At 42.7% G+C, this 19,685-nt stretch overlaps 1 protein-coding gene across 7 annotated transcripts in view; it reads right to left on the bottom strand.

Moving 5' to 3' along the window:
* Window positions 1-468: 468 nt before the first annotated feature.
* SCAPER (S-phase cyclin A associated protein in the ER) overlaps window positions 469-19,685 on the bottom strand; it is a 400,938-nt gene continuing 381,721 nt past the window's right edge. For all 7 annotated transcript variants that reach the window (XM_020886983.2, XM_020886986.2, XM_020886985.2 and 4 more), the window contains 3 exons: window positions 5,972-6,163; window positions 3,142-3,193; window positions 469-889 (listed from right to left, as the gene is read on the bottom strand). In XM_020886983.2, coding sequence (XP_020742642.2) covers window positions 786-889; window positions 3,142-3,193; window positions 5,972-6,163 — 348 coding nt within the window. In that variant the 3' untranslated portion in view covers window positions 469-785. The remainder of the gene's footprint in view (window positions 890-3,141; window positions 3,194-5,971; window positions 6,164-19,685) is intronic.

The raw sequence follows: 19,685 nt of genomic DNA, 5'->3' as shown, positions 1-19,685 counted from the left end.
ACGTTCCTCCCGTTCAGCTGTGAGCCTTGCACAGGAGTAAAAACGTCTATTCAGGACCTTTGTGACCATATTTTATTTTTACTTCGGCTTCATTGCAGTTATTTGAGAAAATACTTTAGGGTGGTTCACTATGTTTGATCTTTTTTGGATCCCTCATTTTTATTTTGGAGAATTTCAGTTCAGCAATCCTATTTCTATAGGAGACTCTCAGTAGTGGCCGCTGGGAAAGTTTAGGCAGACAAATGAATACAATGCTCTAAGTTAATTTCAGAGAGCTGCTAGAACATAGCTGCTAGAACATATTATGTAATTAGAATGTGAAACTGTTACAAACATCTTCTACTCAAACCTAATAAGGGAAATTTAAAGCAGGTTAACTTTTAGTAAGTCTTTAAGATACTTCCGGAGTTGGAATCAGTTTTTCTTTCAAATCTGCATTGCCTTCACAAGAAAAGTCACCACTGCAAATAGAATAAGTTATTTTATTACAAGAACAAAACAGACTTGCTAACTTTTTGTCTAATTTCACCCATATTACAAATGCAAAGTATATATTATCATAGGATGTAAGTTACCAAACTCCAAACTATTGTGCATAAATGAAATAAACTCACAGAATTAGAAAGAACATTAAAGTATCTACAGTCTTTATAAATAGTGTAAAGTATATACCATATCTACAGAGTATAAACATGTGAAAATGAACTTCTTAAGGAGTAGTTACAGTGTTTTGAACAATTTAAAATATTAATGAGGGTACTTAAACACACAACCAATCAAAACCTTTATTTTTTCTCTCTTTTTAAGAAAAACTGTCGAGCTTCTTCCCAGGCCTGCTGAGGAAATCTGTTAGCCAGTTCAAGATAGTCTTGGGAACCAAGGCATTTTCCTGAGGGGGAAAAAAGAAGAGAATAGTAAACAGGTTGAAGTCTTCAACATTTAAGAAATGAAAATTATTTTGATATCTGAGTCAAAAATGGAGACATACATTTCAAATAAACCATGATGCAAATTTCAGTAAAGGTAACTCACCTATATCTGAAGTATGAAATATATAATATGTATTTTAATTACAATCTATTTCATGCTTCTAAACTACTCAGACATTTACCTCTAGGTAAAACATTATGAAAAACACTGTTTTTGGACTCTGGAGTAAGAAAATGGGAAAAATAAGTATGGTGAACAAAATGAAATGACAGTTATGTATTCCATCCTTAAGTCAGCCTGGAAAGGCCATATCTGTACATAAACTTAATGGTTGTTTTCTAAAATAGTCTGTTTGATCTAAACCACGATTTTAGTTTAAACATAACTTTAATAAATGCTCAAATCTGGCATTCAGTTGCCCAACAAAGCAGAGGGAACTATCAGGAGCTTTACTGGCTACTGAAAGAGTCTCCTGGCCAGCCAGTCATCCAGCAGTGAGGAGGATTTGGAAACCAGAATTCTTCCTTAGCAATAAGAATGTGGTGTGTCAGAAGCTGCTTCACATTTAGAATTTAGAGGTTCACCTGGGCAATGAACTCAAAACATCTTGAAACATTTTATGGGAACATTCTAAGCAATAAGGGAACAGATGTCCAGGTGCAGACTAGCAACTTAGTGTGGCATCATTGTTTTTTAAAATCAGGTAAGCCTATTATGAGCTGTCACCAGTATAGCGATGACTTTTCTAAGCAAAGCAGAGAACAGTTCCCCATTTGCTGATTTGAAGATTAATCCCATAGTAATTGGGGAAAGCATGAAAGTCAGAGAAGATGATCCCTTGGAAAAGAGGTTGAAACCAAGCAGACAGAGGCAGCCCCTGGGACATGCCTGACAGATAGGCAGCAAATGGTGACTCATCCTTATGTCAGGAGGAAGAGGAAGAAAAAGAATGTCTATACTTCTTACTGGCAAAAACAAACAAAAAACTGCTGTACAATTAAAAATAAATACATTGGAAGATTTTTCTAGGCATTTTCAAAGTTCAACATTTAAACCATTGTTTTTAAGATATAGTAACAAATTACAATTACAAATTATGATTTTTTTTCTAGCCTCTAAGAACTTAAAAAAAGGCTGTGACTGAGTCACGACAGAAGTGAATTTGCACACTAATTCTGACTTTGGCAAATGGTACCAACTATGATGTTGACTTGAATTTCTAAAAAGGGGCATAGCTTTCTGTTTACTTGTGAGTGTCTGAGCCAATAAGAAATGACAGTTTTTCATGATACTGTGTACAGTTTTAGTTATATTCTCATTTATGTACTTTTCAGCACCTGTCCATTGTAAAGAACTGTGAGACACACATACACCCTCTGCCCAGGGTGACCTTCTCCTCCCCCAAAGTGAGGGCTACTGAATGGGTGCCCCAGAGGATCTTGCTGGGACTAGACCTCTGGCCACCTTAAAGACTATCAAGCTAATGGAAGAATTGGGGAAAATCTGGGTGAAGGTCTCATTAATTAGAGATGCTGACGTGACAGTCAGACAAAGAGCAACTTGTACTTCTTAACAGTGTGGGTAGCAGAATATTTTAAAAAGTAAAAATGCACTTGAAAATTCTACATCTCAATTCTGATCACAGGACTCACCTCAGCAGAAATGCTACAGGAAAAAAAAAATTTTTTTTTGTAAATCTTTTGGCCCCTGAACTGTGCTCTTTCTTCATGTAAAACAATTTTACAATTTTTATTTTCAATAAAAAATTCAAGTGCTTGAATTTTAGGGGAACATATGGGCTACTATCAATGACAGTTTTATTCTGAACACGGGTAGGGAACTAAATGTATGTAATTTCAGCATTTATGTGAGTAACGTAGGCCTATATTAATGATCTGATTGCATCTTCTATTACAAGGTAGGTAGCTCTTTAGTAATTATTCACCATTTATTATAACTTGCATGAGGTGAGTATAAATTATATAAAGATGTTTCATGCTTTTCTTTTACTTCCATGGATTTCTCTGTATATTCTGATACACTCATGTTTGATGACAAAATCAATTTCTTTATTCTCTGAAATATACTTGGTATCTGAACTTCAAATATTTCAGGTGATGTAATAAATTGATTTCTCTAACAGTTGCAAAGGGTGGAGTGAGAAATGTCCAGCTAACAAACACATAACATTTAATTTCAACAGAGACATACCTTTGGGCTGATAAGACTGGTTATCTGCCTGACCTGAAGTCTGTGCAAAATCCTGTGTGAAACGAGAAAAGTGTTTTTATATCAATGCTATGCATGGAGAACTTTGCTGAGAGTGGCTTTAAAAATGCCTCTGAATCTGAGATAACTATTTTTACCATGAATACTTTGGAGCCCAAATATAAAAGCTTAAGAAACTGACATTATGTAATTCAGGTTCTCATATTTAAATTAAATAGTGATGACTCAAATCTCAGTATCACCAATGGCCAGGTTGTTGCCTGCTGTGGAAAGTATAACTTTGTTTTATATCTAACAAACTGAATTCTTTAGCCAAATACTGTCTTAAAATATTGACAGACTTTTAACATTAAACAAAACCCACAAGTATAAAAGCCCTTATGTATTCTGTAGCTAAGTTTTTTTAATTGAAGTATAATTGACATACAATATCATATTGGTCTCAGGTGTGCAGCATAGTGATTCCATATTCATCTACATTTTGAAATGGTCACTATGATCTGTTTAGTTATCAGTTGTCACCATACAATCTTATTATTGACTGTATTCCCTACACTGTATGTTAAATTCCTATGACATTGATTTTATAGCTGAAAGTCTGTACCTCTTAATTCCCTTCACGTATTTTGCCCACCTCCCCATCCCACTTTCCAAACCACCAGTGCTCTGTATTTCTGAGTTTGTTTCTGTTTTGCTATGTTTGTTTCACTTTTTAGCTTTCATATATAAGTGAAATCATATGGTAATTGTCTTTCTCTGACTTCTTTCACATAGTATAATATTCTTTAGGTACATCCATTCTGTAGCTAAATCTCCAGCAATTTTACTCTTCAATGGAACATGAAAAAGGTCATCTATAATATGTGAAATTTCAGGAACCTAGGACAAACTGCTAGCTCTTATTTTTAATATTTTCTAGTAGTCACTAGAAACAAGGGGATCTTGAAGAACCATTATATAAATGAAAGTCCAATGTACTTTCATTCTCTTGAGCACAATAATTTATAGAAAAAAAACCAAACTTGTTTTTAACATCCTATCCCAAATAAGTATTATAAGAAATTTCCATGGTTATTTATAAAATCTGTGCTAAAATATATGGTTAATGTGTTAGATTTATATTAAATTATACTTAATTGTGTATTAACTATAATAGAGTCAAATTAGAAGTACTCTGAGATCAACACCAGATGAAAATACTATATATGATCCTTACTTTAGATTCTGGTACCATTTATATTTTTATAAATTGTTTTCCAAGCAGTTGAAAAAAATGTAAGGGACTAGGATGGTACAGCTACAAAACTGTCTTTGCTCCATAATCACTGTCTTGGTTGAGGCCTCTTTGCACAGGCCACAAAAAGCTGCATATCATCTCTCTGGAGGTCCCTGTCCTCCTTTCCTCTCTTGCCTTACTTTTCTCCACAGCATTTAACACAATCTGACATGCTATTTATTTTGCTCATTTATTTGTTTTTTGTTTGACTCCCCCCGACTCTACATTTCAAGGCAGGAATCTGTATCTGTGTTGTTCGCTGCTGTATTTCCAGTGCCTGGAGCAGTGCCCAGCACACCAGAGGCACTAAAAATTTACCTGTTGAATGAAAGAATGAAATTTAAGATCATGGTCTTAAAATTCTCTATAACGTATTTCCTGTTTAATCCTAAGGCTGTAAGAATATATGAAGAATCCTATACGTTGATATGATGGTTATATAAAACTTCATTAAGATTTTAATTATTAACTATAAGATTTTTTTGAATATATATACCCTACCTACAAATCTGAATATATTTGAAATTTTTTTTTGAAACTGGAATCTAGACTCAAAAACAAACAAGCTGAAAACAAAACATTTCTAAGCATAATTGATCTAGTGTGTTTATTAGCTGATCATCTAGTAGAGGATAGTTTAAGAAATGTAAACCACTTCTAAGGTGAAGAAAGCTTGGGGGATTCTTCAGCCATCCCAACCAGCTGGGCACTGTTACGCCCTTTCAAAAGCGATACATGTGTATTAGCCAAAATAAGGAACAATAACAATACAAAGTTCTGCTTTCTGTTTCATTATTATTATGAACAGAAAACACTGTCTATTAGGCATATGTGTGTCATGGAACAAACACATATTGGCTTTAGGGTGCAACATTTGAAAAAATAATGGAAGATTTTCAGCAAATAATGTCATTGTGTAATGACAGAAAAGAAATAACACGATTAGCTATTAGCAAATGTTACAGAATAACCAAACTGATTCTCTTGTCAGTTGACTGGGTTAATTTAGATGTGGAAATACTGCTTTGCTATAGTACTGATTCTGATTCGAGTCCTATAGAATTTCACTGGATCAGCAAAATATAAGGCCATAATTAAAAGTTTTAGATTTGAGAGAAAGCAACAAAATGTTTTTTTCTTATGCACACACAGTCAGTGTGTGTGTGTATACATATGAATATTTATTTAAAAATTTACAAATAAATTGCAGTTTTAATCTTTCTTCAGCAGTTATTATCTATTCCCTATAAACAGACAAAAAGCAAGATGAAGTAACAGTTAAAGCCTTAAAGAAGTCTTTTAAAAACATTTCCTTAGTACAGGCTTAACTGGAAAAATACCTTTTTCTTGAAATCCTCCAAATAGAAATATGTACAATACTCAAACCCCAGTTTTACTATCATGACAGTCAAGCACATAAATAGGTGAAATTTTGGGGTAATGTGGATGGCAAGGGTAAACAGCTGGTTCATTTTTATTTTTCAGTCTCATTAGCTTTCACACAGTCAGAGAATTTGGCATAAATACAGAAGGTACCTGAATAAACGTGGCCAGTAGAACACAGCTCATCTCTTGCTCCAGAATGATCTTGTTCTGAAGGTTGTTGTAACAAGCAGCGATAAGTGACGGGAAGAGCACTTTGATCAGCCGTGGGTCACTGAAATACTGGAAGGGCAGCTGGCAGAGCTTCTGCAGAACTGTGGGGTGGCGGCCGGACTGCACGATGACCTGTGACAGAGGAGGAACCCCAGGTCAGCTGCCAGAGAGCCCTGGCCTGCCCTGTGTCCTGCCTCCTCAGCCCGCAGTGCCAGCAAGAATCACGGAAGACGTGCTGAGGAAGTGTAAGGAGGAAAGAAAAATACTCCTAACTCCTTATCAGAGCTTAATTTAAGTGATATTTGAAAGGAGCAGAAAAGAAAGAAATCTCATTTCCTAACTTAAGGAAAAGATGCCAAAAGTTCTACATCCATTTAAAAACTCTTATAATCCACGAGGAACCATGGATTCATCATGGAGAGAGGATGCCCACAAAATGGATTTAGGATACGCACTACTTTAACACAGTGCCTCACCCTTCACACTTCCCCTTAAAGCAAAATAGCCATATTCCTTAAAACCTGCCAAGAGCTCACTCAGAAGATACCCTCTCCTATACCCTCCCACTGCAGTCTTCCCCTACCCTAGCTCATGGAATATACTGAACACAGATCAGTTTATTCCATATGCAGACAAGCCCCTGGAAAGAAAAAAAGGGGTTTGTTAGGGGAATGTGAACAGTTTCAGCCAAAAAAAAAAAAAAACCAGCTCCAAAAGTTCCTTCCTCCGATCCATACAGCTTATCTGTGTTTCCATCAGTGCCATTGAGTCTAAAAGGAGAATTGTTTAGATAAACGAGACTGTTGTCCTGAAGCAGTCTAGGTTTACAACTGTGTACATTTTAAGAAATGGGGCAATGCAATTAATGGGCTTGCAGGGAAGCCCTCCGAACTTACTCCCTAGGCCTATATGATAAACTAAGAAACGTCAAAATCAGATCTGTTTCAAGTAACCTTGATTAGACTGTTCTAATATAAAAGAGCTGGGTGACCCAAAGCCCCACTTCTTGGTATAGGAGGAAGCTCATGGAAGGTTAGGAACACTGTAAAATCTAAGGTCAAGACTGTAAATTGTACTTGGAAAAACACAATTTTACAGGTACACACCCAGACAGGACTGCATTCAAATTAAAACCAGAAGGACAGAATGAAACAGCAGAGGCAGGAGAAACATAAATTATAGGGATTTACAAGTTTTCAAAGTACTTTTAACAATACTTTAAGAACACACTCTCAGATGATAATGCAGTTTGGTTTAAGAACAAAATCAACAAAGTAATAGTTCACATATTTTAGTTCAATAGCTAAAATGACATCAAAAACCTTTAGAGAATGTTGATAGGGACTTGTTAATACCTTCAAATCCAGCAGGAATTTTAAAGACTTGCAGTGTGACAATTCAGCACATGGCTATGGGCTGCCATCCCTGACACTGACTGAGAAAAATGTGCCCCTATCATCCACTTTATTGATAAAGCATTTACTTAAATCTTTATTTTAATTATTAGCTACAAATTTTGTCGCAAAGCCAAATGATCATCACTTTAGAATTTATAATGATACCATTATTAGAAGCCTCTTTCCCCCTCTTTGGACAAAAATTAAGAACAAGTTTTTTCTTTGGAACTTCACTGTTAAAATGCTATTACTGGAAGACTCCCTAATTGAAAAGATATTAAACTGGACAGTCTGGCTGGCACAGGCACAATGTGAAACACAAAGATGGCAATTCCTGGTTCCTGGTAAATCAGCACAGAACATGAGAGCTTAACCATAACTTATTCCACCTGGACTCCTGACCCTCACTGGGGAGGGGGGGGGGGGGGTCAGTCCCCTCTGGGAACAGAGCTGGCTATGAGTTGCCTGTTGAAAAAGTGAGTTTACAGAGGTCACCAGCAGGGTAGTGAGATGCCCTGTCAGAGGCCACTATCTTTAAGTCCCCTGACTGCAGAAGACACAAGTGGAGGTAGGCAGTTTGGGTGCCTGGGGTAAGGAGTTCTACCCACAGGACCACCCAAGACAGGACGTAGCCAGATTAGTCAGGGGTCTGTGAGGGGTGCTGCGAGCTACCCCCCTGGCTTGGCAGTGAGCCGGAGGAGGACATCTAGTGAACACTGTCCCTCAAACCACATTTCGGACATTGTGGGGAGACAGCAGGAGGAAAGCCCGGAAGGGGCCAACCCGCAGCACTGAGGCTCAGCAGGTGAGACGACTCCTGGGTAAGGCCGGCGGGCTCAGGCACGGGGCTGGCAGTTTGCTGTCACGCGCACAGGTGAACAGTCAGCTGAGTTAGGTTAGGTACTTCCTGTAGGGGCAGGGAAGCAAGGCTGGGGATGCAAACAGCCTGACCTCAATGCTCGGGGCCTTGGGGACGAGGAGAGAGTTGCCTGAGAGGCTTCTGACAGGTTAGGGGGGAGTCAAATGTCACTTGGGATGGCTTAAGCCGTCCAAAATCAGTAGAAAGTTAACAGGGAGTCATCACAGGACATGAACGTCTTGCTGAATGAAAAAAAAACATATGTAAGAGAAATCTCCTACCATATGATGTCAGTATGTCTCTCTATATACCTTCCTCTTGGAGTTGCAACTAAATCAATAACTGATCTGTCACCTTTGTCCAGACAAAGGCCTAAGGTAGCACCACCTTGAGCCTGGCCAGGCCACCTGCCCTTTCTTTCAGGGCACACAGGTCAACACAAATATAAAGAGTATTTTCACAGAGCCCCTTTCCCAACCACTGAACCAAGGAAGGATGTGACCAGCCTGTAGATTTCTTTAGAGGCCATAGTCATCAGACAACAGGTAGGGAGCTGGTGTGGCCTCAGTAGTAATGAGAAACCTCCTCTCAAACATTTTGTCCATTTTCAGATGCAGATTAGGACTCCAAGGAAACCAAGAGAATTTCTAGCAACTTCAGATCAAAAAGGACTTCCCTGGTGGCTCAGACGGTAAAGCGTCTGCCTGCAATGTGGGAGACCCAGGTTCAATCCCTGGGTCGGGAAGATCTCCTGGTGAAGGAAATTGCAACCCACTCCAATATTCTTGCCTGGAAAATCCCATGGATGGAGGAGTCCGGTAGACTACAGTCCACCAGGGTTGCAAAGAGTTGGACACGACTGAGAGACTTGACTTTCACTTTCACTTTCAGATCAAAAGCGACTGAAACTGAACTTGCCTCTTGCTCCTGGGTGTGATTCTAAAATACATACTAACTACAGAGCTAGGAGATCTGAGTTCTGGCCTTTACTCTAGTCACCAACTAGTTGTGTGACCTAAGCACACGGTTCAGTTGTTTGGGGTTTTAATTTTTTTTTAAGTAAACTTTTCAATGAAGCATAACGCATATCCCCTTTAAGTTAAAAGCCTGATTTTTCACAAAGTGAACATACCTGTGTCAGTGTGAGTCGCTCAGTCGTGTCTGACTCTTTGTGACCCCATGGACTATAGTTTGCCAGACTCCTCTGCCCATGAAATTTTCCAGGCGAGAATACGGGAGTGGGTAGCTCTTCTCCAGGAGATCTTCCCGACTCAGGGATGGAACCCATGTCTCCTGCATTGCAGGCGTTCTGTCTACTGTCTGAGCCAGTAGCACTCAAAGAAAAAGAACACGACCAAGAGTTCTGGGTCTTTAATATACTCTTTCTCACTGAGAATTAGATTCCTGCATTTTGAATTTAAGGCAAGTTACACTGAAACTACTTGACTGTATCAGAACATGAGACAGCACTTCAAGGCCTTCTTGGACCCATTCTTGGTCATCCTCTGGAGAGAGTTCTCCTTTGGGCTTCTAAGCAACGGCCAGCAGGAGTAGTTCCACGGTCACTGAAGAAAGGCATCTTTTACCTGTATGCCCTGGCACTCTCTACCTTTTTTCTTCACTGGCAAGGGGTTAGGAGAAGGAATAGGGAGAGGGTAAGAGAGGAAGTGGGTGAGAGACCCTCACTTCCTTTTCTTTTTGGAACTATCAACAATTCTGGGAAGAAGGGGCTTTAGGAAAAGGAAAGTTGCATGCTGCCAATGTGTGCTATAGTCTTGGAAAGAGGGCCAGGAGGATCTGAATACTGGCACTAAAAAGATATCTGGGAAAAAAAATAAAAGGAATCTGGAGTAGACAAGTGGGCCATGTTGATTCTTTCATCTCCTGATGCCTGGACACCCACTAAGCCTTCTGGCTCCAATCTTTGCACTTCCTACCAAGTGAAGTATATAACTGGGTGCCCCAATTGAGGAAGCCAGAAGAGAGCTCTAAATTCAGTGGCCATTTACTGAATGCTTCCTGTGCCAAATGCTGAAGGGGACATGGAGAGAAGTCAAGCCTCACCACAAAGGACAATAATACAAAGGAGCCCGGGTCATCAGAGAGGGAAGGATAAGGTACTGGGGGATCCCATGGGAGGGAGAGATTACCCTTACTAAGGTGAGGAAGGCTGCACTGAGCAGGTGGGTTGGACCTTCAAGGTTAGATCAGATCTGAGCACCTAGAACTGTAGGTGGAGGAATTTCACATGGAAAGAAGAAACAACCTAGATTCAGTGCCAGCCCATCTTCGTCTGCTCAGGCTGCCATCACAGACTACCTTAGACTAGGTGGCTTAAATGACAGGAATTTGTTTTCGCACAGTTCAGAAGCCCGGAAGTCTGAGATCAGAGTGCTGCAGGTGGGGTTCTGGTGGGGGCTCTCTTCCTGGTTTGCACACTGACACCTCATTGTGTCCTTATGTGGCCTTAGTGAGTATGCGTGAGGCCACCAATCCTATTACATTAGGACCCACCCTTGTGACCTCATTTGACCTTAATTAACTCTTAAAAGTCCTATCTCCAAGGATTGTTACACTGGGGGTTAGGGCTCAACACATGAATTCTGGGGGAATACAATTCAATCCACAGCTCAGGTCCAATTCCTTGTCATCCCTGGCTAGTATGAAGTATCATTAGCAGGCTACCCTCATTAACCTGATATATTTTAGAAGTGCCTGGGCCAGTTGTCTCTTGGAGGCCACAAGCATGAATCTGCAGGCTCAAGGGAGCTTGGTGTTAAGTAGCTCTGGCTCTGGTTGGTTAACTGGTTTGAGTCACAGTGTTCTTTCAATGAAACAGAGGCAGATGGCAGCCTTCAGGGTTTAGAGGATCAAAGAAAACAACGTCTGTGATCACAATGTAAAAGGCAATGTTAGTTAGGAGCCTTTGGTTAGCTCACTAGTTCTGCTGCCCTGAGTCTCCTTCTGCCCGGATCTGGCTTCCCTACACTCGCAGAACCAGAAGTCCCCTCCCAGTGTGTGAGGCCTAACGAGTGCTTTCTGTCATCCTGCCCCCGTCTCTCTGTAAGGGATGCTCATCAGAACAGGGCGCCTGGCAGCAGCGGGCCCTGCTCTGGCTGGGACTCATCAGCAAGCTTCATGCCACCTGGGAAGCCATGCCACGGCCTCTCCCTGGCCCTGCCTCCAGGGAGAGCTGTGCAAACAGGCTGGGGATGCCAGCCAGGATCTTGTGGTGGCGGGGTAGGAAGTGCATTCTGACAGCTCTGAAAAGAAAATCCTAGCATAAGCACGATCCAAGAAACACAGGTAAGTGGTACAGAGAAACAGTCTTAAGCTTAGTCTGTGTGTGTGTGTTGGGGCTGTTGTGCTAGACCTGTCAATCTGAAAATAGCAGGAAGGGCCAGAGCTAATAAGGCTGGTGTTGTGGGCTCCTGATTGAGACCCAGGAGGAGCTTCCCTCCAAGCACTTAAGGAAATCCTTAAGCCCAGGAAGCCTTCCCAGGCAGCATGGCCAGAGATTGCCTCTGCTTTTCAACGCAAAGACAAGGCAGCAGCTCTTATATTGTAAATTGTGTGAGCAGCTTAATTCCTAGTTCCAGAAGGGCAGGAACTGTTTCCTTTTCTGTCCTCCCCTGCTCTGCTAGAGGGCTGGGTACCTCAGAGTTACTGGAATGAATGAATCAAAGTGACACAGGGTCCCTAGTTAACACATACTTCTGTACCTTGCCTTGGGGGAGAATCATACCAAGATCTCTTCTCATGGGGTACAGATGCCATTTTCTGAAGCAGGTCTCCAGTTCACAACATCTTAGGTCTGCTCAACTAGTCCCTTGCCATAGATTGAAGGTTTGTGTGCCCCCCTCAATTCTTATGTTGAAATCCTAATCCTCATGTGATGGCATCAGGAGATAGGGCCTTCAGGAGGTGATTAGATCATGAGGGTGAAGCCCTCGTGAATGAGATTAATACCTTCATAAAAGAGACCCCAGAGAGCCCTCTAGTCCTCTTTCTGCCTTGTGAGGATATGATGAGGAGCTGGTAGTCTGTAACTTGGAAGGGGGCCCTCCCCAGAACCCTGATCTTGGGCTTCCAGCCTCCAGAACAATGAGAAACAAATTCCTATTGTTTTACAAGCTACCCAGTCTATGGAACTTTGTTACTGCAGACATCCCTAAGACATCCCTAAAGAATGGATTCTGTGATCGTTCGTCTGCTCCCCTAGAAGGAAATTGAGCTTGAGACTCTCAGCATCCCAAGTGGGGCTCCCTGGCCTGGTTATAAGGAGAGGTCTGGAAAAAAAATCCTCCTCCTTTGTGGGTAGTGGGGTGACACTGCTCTCTCACTTGATGTGAAGGAATCCAAAATTGCCAGTTGTGGCTTGTTGTTCATTCACTAAGTCATGTCCGATTCTTTGCGACCCCATGGACTGCAGCACGCCAGAACCTCAGCAACATCCAACGCAGCAGAAAGCCTGTCACTGGTGGAGACGGTACTCAGTAGTCTACGAAGCCCCTCTATCTACATCATCTCAGGCTCTTAACACCCTCGAGGGGGGCAGACACGGATGGCTATACTCTTTTATAAGAAGAGCTCTGAAACTCAGAAAGTTTGAGAGACTTGTTATAGGTCCACTGGCCAGTCATTTATGGAGCTGGGCCTGGAAAACTCTTCTGACTCTGAGAGCTGGCTTCTCTCTCGCCTCTCAGGCCCGTCCAGGGCTATCACACCCGGGGGGCTGCCCCTTCCTAGGCAGAGGGGCTCTCTGTTGCCAAGCCCTGAGCTCGTTCCAATGACTGGCTGCCAGCCAGCTTCTCACACAACTTTGCCAGCCCAGATGAAGAGGAGGATGACATACTGCCATTCTAAACAGACTAAACCAACTGACATACACAGATTAAACCAACACAAAAGACCTTTCTTCAAAAACCTATATTCTGCTTGGCTAGGTATCAAATAGCCGGTTCTTGGCTATGTGCTAGGCTGTGCCAAGGGTTTGTCTCAAACTATCAGACATAAGAACTTGAAAAAGAGGAACGGTTGGTGATGGGGCTAGATTCTCAGGAGTGAACTGTTGGAACATGCGACTTCTAAATGAGGACCCTCTTGTGATGGTGATGTAATTAGCTGCCTTCTGGATTTTGCGTGCCTGCAGACCAGGCCTTGTTTTTGAAACAACCACTATCACCTATGATGTATTTATAATGCTAATCCTTGGTATGACCTGAAGAGTTTTTCCCAACAGTTAAATTTCATGAAGGAAAAAAAAGGAAAGTGGAGGTAAGCTACTGAGTAGGTATGCATCTGGTCTAGAAATGCAGTTGGCCTGGGCAGTCTGCGTTTTTCAAATCTGTGAAATGATAACTGCCATAGTCACTTCAAAGATCCCAAGGAGAGTGGCTAGGAAGGCCTCTGGGGACTCTATCATGTTATGTAAATGGAAAACAGCCTGATTCTCCTCACCCAGAAGGCCCCCTTCCTCCAACTGTGACCATCTGGAATGCAGCCAAGAACCAGGAAGTGAGCAAGCAGGCTGCTGAGCAGGGAAACCAGTTCATTCATCAAAACTCTGCTGAGCGTCCACTCTGGCCAAGCACTATGCAAGGCTGGGGAGCGGGGCAGTGAATGAGTCAGAGACACCCCTGCCCTCACAGAGTGCCCAGTCTGTCCACAAAACCCACGTCAATTATTTATAGCTAAGTTCTGCAAGCTCCAACTCAGCCTATCAATTCACATTTCAGAAGCAAGTCTAACAAGAGTGGATTGGAATCAGCAAATTAGGAGACTGCTGGAGACAGAAAGAAGCACTAGCTGACACTAATAAGTGAGGGGGTGGGAATTAAAATTATTTCAAGAAGAAATAAGAATTGAGAAAGTTGCCTGGAATCATTTAGTATAAATGGTTGGCTTTGAGTGACATTACTGTACTATAGTAACACATATTATAACCCATGACCTTCTCTTAGTACTCTATACTTAAAAAATTTGCTTCACATACATGATAATGCTCATGTACTTGATACTATAGTAGGTATTCATTTCTTAAGGCATCAAAAATATATATTAAGTATGATTTAAGTTTAAGAAATGAGACTAAAATTTTAAAAATTAAAACAAGTAGTTAATGTTAAATAAATATTGTGTTTTAAAGGTAAGTTTAGTCCTCTGCAAAATTCACTTATATGGGAACAGCTCTCTCCCTGACCATACCAAAATCATAACACTAAATAACAGAAATAAACTAGAAAAAGGTTCTATGGGGCAGTTTCTTGGCCCCTTTCTAAATCCACCCATTCGACTATCCCTCCAAGCATCTTAGATACAACCATGGTGTCCTATAGCAAAATCTCCATCTCTCCAGAATTCACCTACATTCAGGGAAACAAAATAGAAAGTGGTCACTTTCTGTCTATCTACTTTATACTCTGTGAATCCTGCTAATTTTGCTAAGATCTAACAGTGATCTTAAATTTCTCCCTTATTTAGGAGAAGGCTTTGCATTTTATTTTTATGTGGTTTTTTTTTTTTTCCCTTCAGAATGCCCTCTGGCAAGCTGCTAACTGCTTAGGTCGCTGGAAGCTCAGTCCCATGTCTGCCATGGACCAGAAGACAGAAACACACACATGGCCTGTGTGGCTCCAGAAGCATGAGCAGTTGTTCAGGCAAAGACAGGCTGATGTGAGTCTCCAGTTTTCAACACTGTGGGAACAGGGGTTATGTCCTTTTTATTCACTGCTGTGTCCCCAGTGTGTGGCAGAGTGCCTAGTACTGTGCCTGACAAATCACAGGTGCTCTATAACCAGCTGGGGAATGAATGAATGAGCACTGAGCTTTGGTGTCGAAACCTGACTCCAGGGGCCTATCTATACCCACCATCACACCAGAGCCCTGGGCCTACTCTTCCCAGGGCTTTCAAGGTCCTCAGAGTCGCTATCTTTGGACTTACAAGAACAGCTGACTGAGTCCCTCAGGCAGCACCCCATCGACTCCAACAGCCTCTTGGCACAAAAGTCTGGAGAGCAGGGGCAGGTGGGGCATGGCAGGGACAGCAAGACTTGTGAGCTGGTCTGTCAAGCCCAAGGCCAAACCACCTCCATCAGCCAGGCTGGTAGGGTGAATGGAGTATGAGATCAGACAGCAATGGACACAAATAGTTAAATCTCACCAAGGAGAATTCTTTATGCCTAGGAATTCTTGTTTTGCTTTTTCCCTTTTCTTGTCAGAGACAAGATGTCCTCAACAAAGGGGCAAAAAATAGGTGTCTAGACATCTAAATTCATTATAAGAGACAGCCGAAAGGGCCTGTAAATCATTGGAACAAAGAATATTTTTCTAGCAGAGCAGAAACAAAGTAGTTGTTGCATTCCTCCCTGTGAAACTGGTCCTGCTACAACGCTGGAGTGCAGGGGGCAGCAGTCCCAGTGGCCGGGCCAGGGCAGAGGCCAAGCCTCTCTGTCCACAGTGCTCTTTGACAAGCCCCATCACACCTGACGCCCAAGCCCAGGAGAGGAAAGATATGATAGCAGGGGCCTTGAGGCCAGTGACCTCTATGAATCATATAAAGAAAAAGGTATGTCCCAAACACCCTCACCCACACACCTTGTTTCTCTGATCTGATGCCTTGGGGGTAGAGTAGGCTAGGCACTGAAATGGCTTTATTTGAATATCACATGAGAAAAATTTGAAGAGTCTGTCCACATACATAATCAAACCAAATTCGGGGCAGAGAAACACAAAGATTCCCTTGGCTAGTGCTGCAAACACATTCCTCTCTTCCCAAACTTGCTTCTGCTGTAAGATAGATTTCGAGGCTGAGATTAAGTGCAGAGATCTTGGCAGACCATGTGGGAGGCAGGCCCTTGGAGCACTAGCCTTCTTCCTGGTGGTCCCAGGGATTCACTGCTGTCTCGCGCCAGCCGAGGGTCGAGGAGGAAAGAGAGAGAGGGAAGGAGGAGGCAGGGAAGCAGTCAGGGGCAGGAGGAGAGGTTAAAGCCTGTACCTAGGGGCTGGGCCTTGCAGAGGCTCTGGAAACCACGTGATCCTACAGAAACAAGGGCTTTCCTCCTGCAGCGGGGGGGGGGGTGGGGGTGGTGGTGGTAGCTGTCCTGCAGTGTCCCTCCAGGGAACCTGGGTGACGAGGCCCCTGACGTGCGTCCCCTGCTTCCTATGGGTGACAGGCTGCTTGCTGAGTACTGCTGGCAGAGGGGTGCAAAGAAGGCTTCTGGGAAGGTGCCCCCCTCAGATACCACCCTGCTCCTGTGGGGATGAGCAGTGCTACGTAACCAGGGACACCAGCTCCCATCCTGGGGCTCCACTGCAGAAGTCCTGAGGCCTGTCTCCCCATTCTCTATATCCTGAGTGGACTTTCAGACACAGCTTGAACATCTCCTCCTCCTGCTAGTAACGTCAGGGGTGCCTCATCATCTCTGAGAGAATAAGTCCCTAAGACCTACCAACTGCACGTAGGTCTCTTCATGGCCTCGGCCCAGGCAGCTTCTTCACCCTTAACTTGTATTCTCTCCACTACCTCCTAACCTACAGACAGAAGGAACAGCTTGCCGTTCCCTAAAACTGCCAGGCCATTTTACATCTCAGTAAGATCCCCTGGAGAAGGGAATGGCTACCCACTCCAGTGTTCTTGCTTGGAGAAACCCGTGGAGAGAGGAGTCTGGCAGGCTATAGTCCATGAGTTCACAATGGGTTGGACACGACTGAGTGACTAACTGTGCACACACACCTTTGCTCAAGGTCTTTCCTAGGCCCAGAATGTCTTTCCTACCTTGCTACCTGGTAAGTATCTATTCCACCTCCAGATAGCAGCTTAAGCACCACCTCCACTGTGAAATATTTCTAAATGAAGCTCAGGCACCCATCCAGGTTTGCTTATTGATCGTCTCTCCCTTTCCTCTCAGAGTGTCAGCAACCAGAGAGCAGGGACTTAGTCTATTTTGTTTCTCTTGGTCTCCTGGGTGGCTAGAACAGTCGCTGGACCATTGCAGGCACTTGTTAAAGAGTCTGTAGAAGGAAGGAATGAGCCTCAGCACCGACAGCACTGCCCCTAGGCTCTGGGTTCCACAAGGACAAGATCGGGGCTCTATTCATCTCTGCATCCTCCAGCATTTGGTTTGAGATGGAGTGGGCATTTAAGTAAAAGCTGATCACTGAGAGAAGGAAAGAATGATGAATGCTCATATGGACACAAAGCTCATGATACTGGCATTTCCCCAAGAACAAGTCACCTCTAGCCTCTGTTCCATGTTACAGCTTCTTTTTCCTTCTTTCATGTTGTCTATTTTGTGAGAAGAGTTACCTTTTAAATGAAGCATGTTCTAAATTCCCTTCAAACACATCTTGCAGCACAAGAAGGTTGGCCTAGATTCTCTTAAACACTTGGCTAACCCTAAAAGTCATGGATTCTATAATTTGTCAAGGACTATACCCGTAAGTGCTCTTTTCATTTTAATTTATGTTTGAGAAAAAACTTTGTCTAAAGAGCACAGACCTTGGAAATGATACAGACCCACCATACTGTCACACACTTGAGGGACCTCTTTATTTTGGATTTTTTTTTTTTTACTTGAAGTATCTATGTCGCACCTACCACAAGGTAGGGGGTGGGGAGAGGAAGGAGAAGACTGGTCACAAAAAGCCCTAGATCTTGTGTCAGGAGGCCTGGCTCTAGAGACTTGAGCAAGTCCTTCTCTTGTCTGGCAATGAGGGGAGCTGGACTAGAGGATCTCTGAAGGCCTGTGAACTTGCAGAAGTAATATAAGACTGTGTTACAAGGTTTCACACACATGAGCACCTTTTGGTGATTATACTTGCACAGACACTACATTTAAATATGGTGAAAATAGCTTAGAATATATTTTTTTCTTAAGAATGAATGAAAAGTCTTCACACAAAATATGCTCTCCTCATATTCTCAACTATTCTGATTTTGAACTTGGGTCAAGCCTTGCTCACTACAGAGCCTTTGGGTGGTGTGAGAATAGCAGAGTTAATAAATGCAGAGCACAGCCTGATAGATTTTCTGATCACATCCCAGCAGCAGCCAAAGAGCATGGATGCATTCCACGGAGCACTTATGGGCTCGCCAGCACCAGTCTATGACAATTTTATTTAATCATAAAAAATATAATAGTAGTCAAATCTTTTTGTAGTTTTAGTTTACTGCTTTCTCAAGTGAAATAAATGGTCTCTCAGATTTCTTTTGCTTTCATCTCTCTGTTCTAAGTACAGTAGGATAAGGTTCCAATTAAGGTCCATTAAATGCTCACATTGATTCATGTGAGGCATTTTCCACTTTCTTTTCCTAACACCATCTCAGGGCACCTCTGAGTTATTTCTGTGGTGTGTTTTCAGTTTAGCAGTTGCCCATATAGAAGAGAGTTATTTGGGTGTGAGGTCTCCCTTCCTCCTATTTCTGCAGCCCCAAATGGTGAGCAGAGATTCTCCTCCACTGCCTTCCAGACAAGCCTATGTTTATTACCTGTCAGGTATGTCTGGCTGAACCACGCATGCCCCTTGGGGAGGGGAGCTGGCAGCTGGACAGGGCCACACTGACCCGCCCAGACCTCCCTTGGCAGCCCGCGCTCGGGGCAGCGCGTCGAGTGGCAGCTGAGAGCCCTACAGGAGGTCCTCCTCAGGCCTCTACATCCTCTGGGTCCACGAAGATACAGAGTTCTCTTCAGTTTTCTCAACAGACGGGAACACAGGCTCTGACGGCAGAGATGGCCTATCTAAGGTGGTATCAAGTGTCAGAGCTGACCGAGTGGATACTCCAAGGATCTTCCCATCAAGAGCAGGGAATGTGGAAGGCAGACATTTCAATCATATCACAATTAACCTTTGTTCAGGCCCAGGGAAGGTACTAATTTTACACTATGCTCATGACCTAATTTAATCTGCACAACAACCCTCTGAGGTGTTATCAGTGTTATCCCGATTTAAAGAAACTGGCACCAGGAAGCTAAGGGTTTTGACCAGGATCACAGAGCTGGTAAGGGGTATATAGCTGTGACCAGGACATAGGTCACCTGGCTCCAGAGCCCACAATCCTCTCATCATGCTATAAACACACACTGCCAGTGCCTTAAAGCAGAGGCCAGCTCATGGCTACCATGACAGAACTCCTACACACTGGGTTCTTTGACGAGATATGCAGACCCAAGGCGCTTGATCCCAAAGGAATTACATACACATGAAGAAACTTAAGAAAACTATTTTAACCCCCCACCCCCGAAACTTGCTATTACAATGAATGACATGGTGATTTGGGGGTCTTTAAGTATAGATTTTCCTACAGTGTATGGTTTCAGAGTGGAACACACATATCCAAAAGACTTTCTGTGACAACGCCACCAACTTGACAAGCAAATATCCGAAAGACATCCCCTCT

This window comes from Odocoileus virginianus, chromosome 16 (genome assembly GCF_023699985.2).
Source record: "Odocoileus virginianus isolate 20LAN1187 ecotype Illinois chromosome 16, Ovbor_1.2, whole genome shotgun sequence".
Taxonomy (NCBI): domain Eukaryota; kingdom Metazoa; phylum Chordata; class Mammalia; order Artiodactyla; family Cervidae; genus Odocoileus; species Odocoileus virginianus.
The sequence above is the reverse complement of the archived record's forward strand: the minus strand, read 5'-3'. Positions and strand labels throughout refer to the sequence as shown.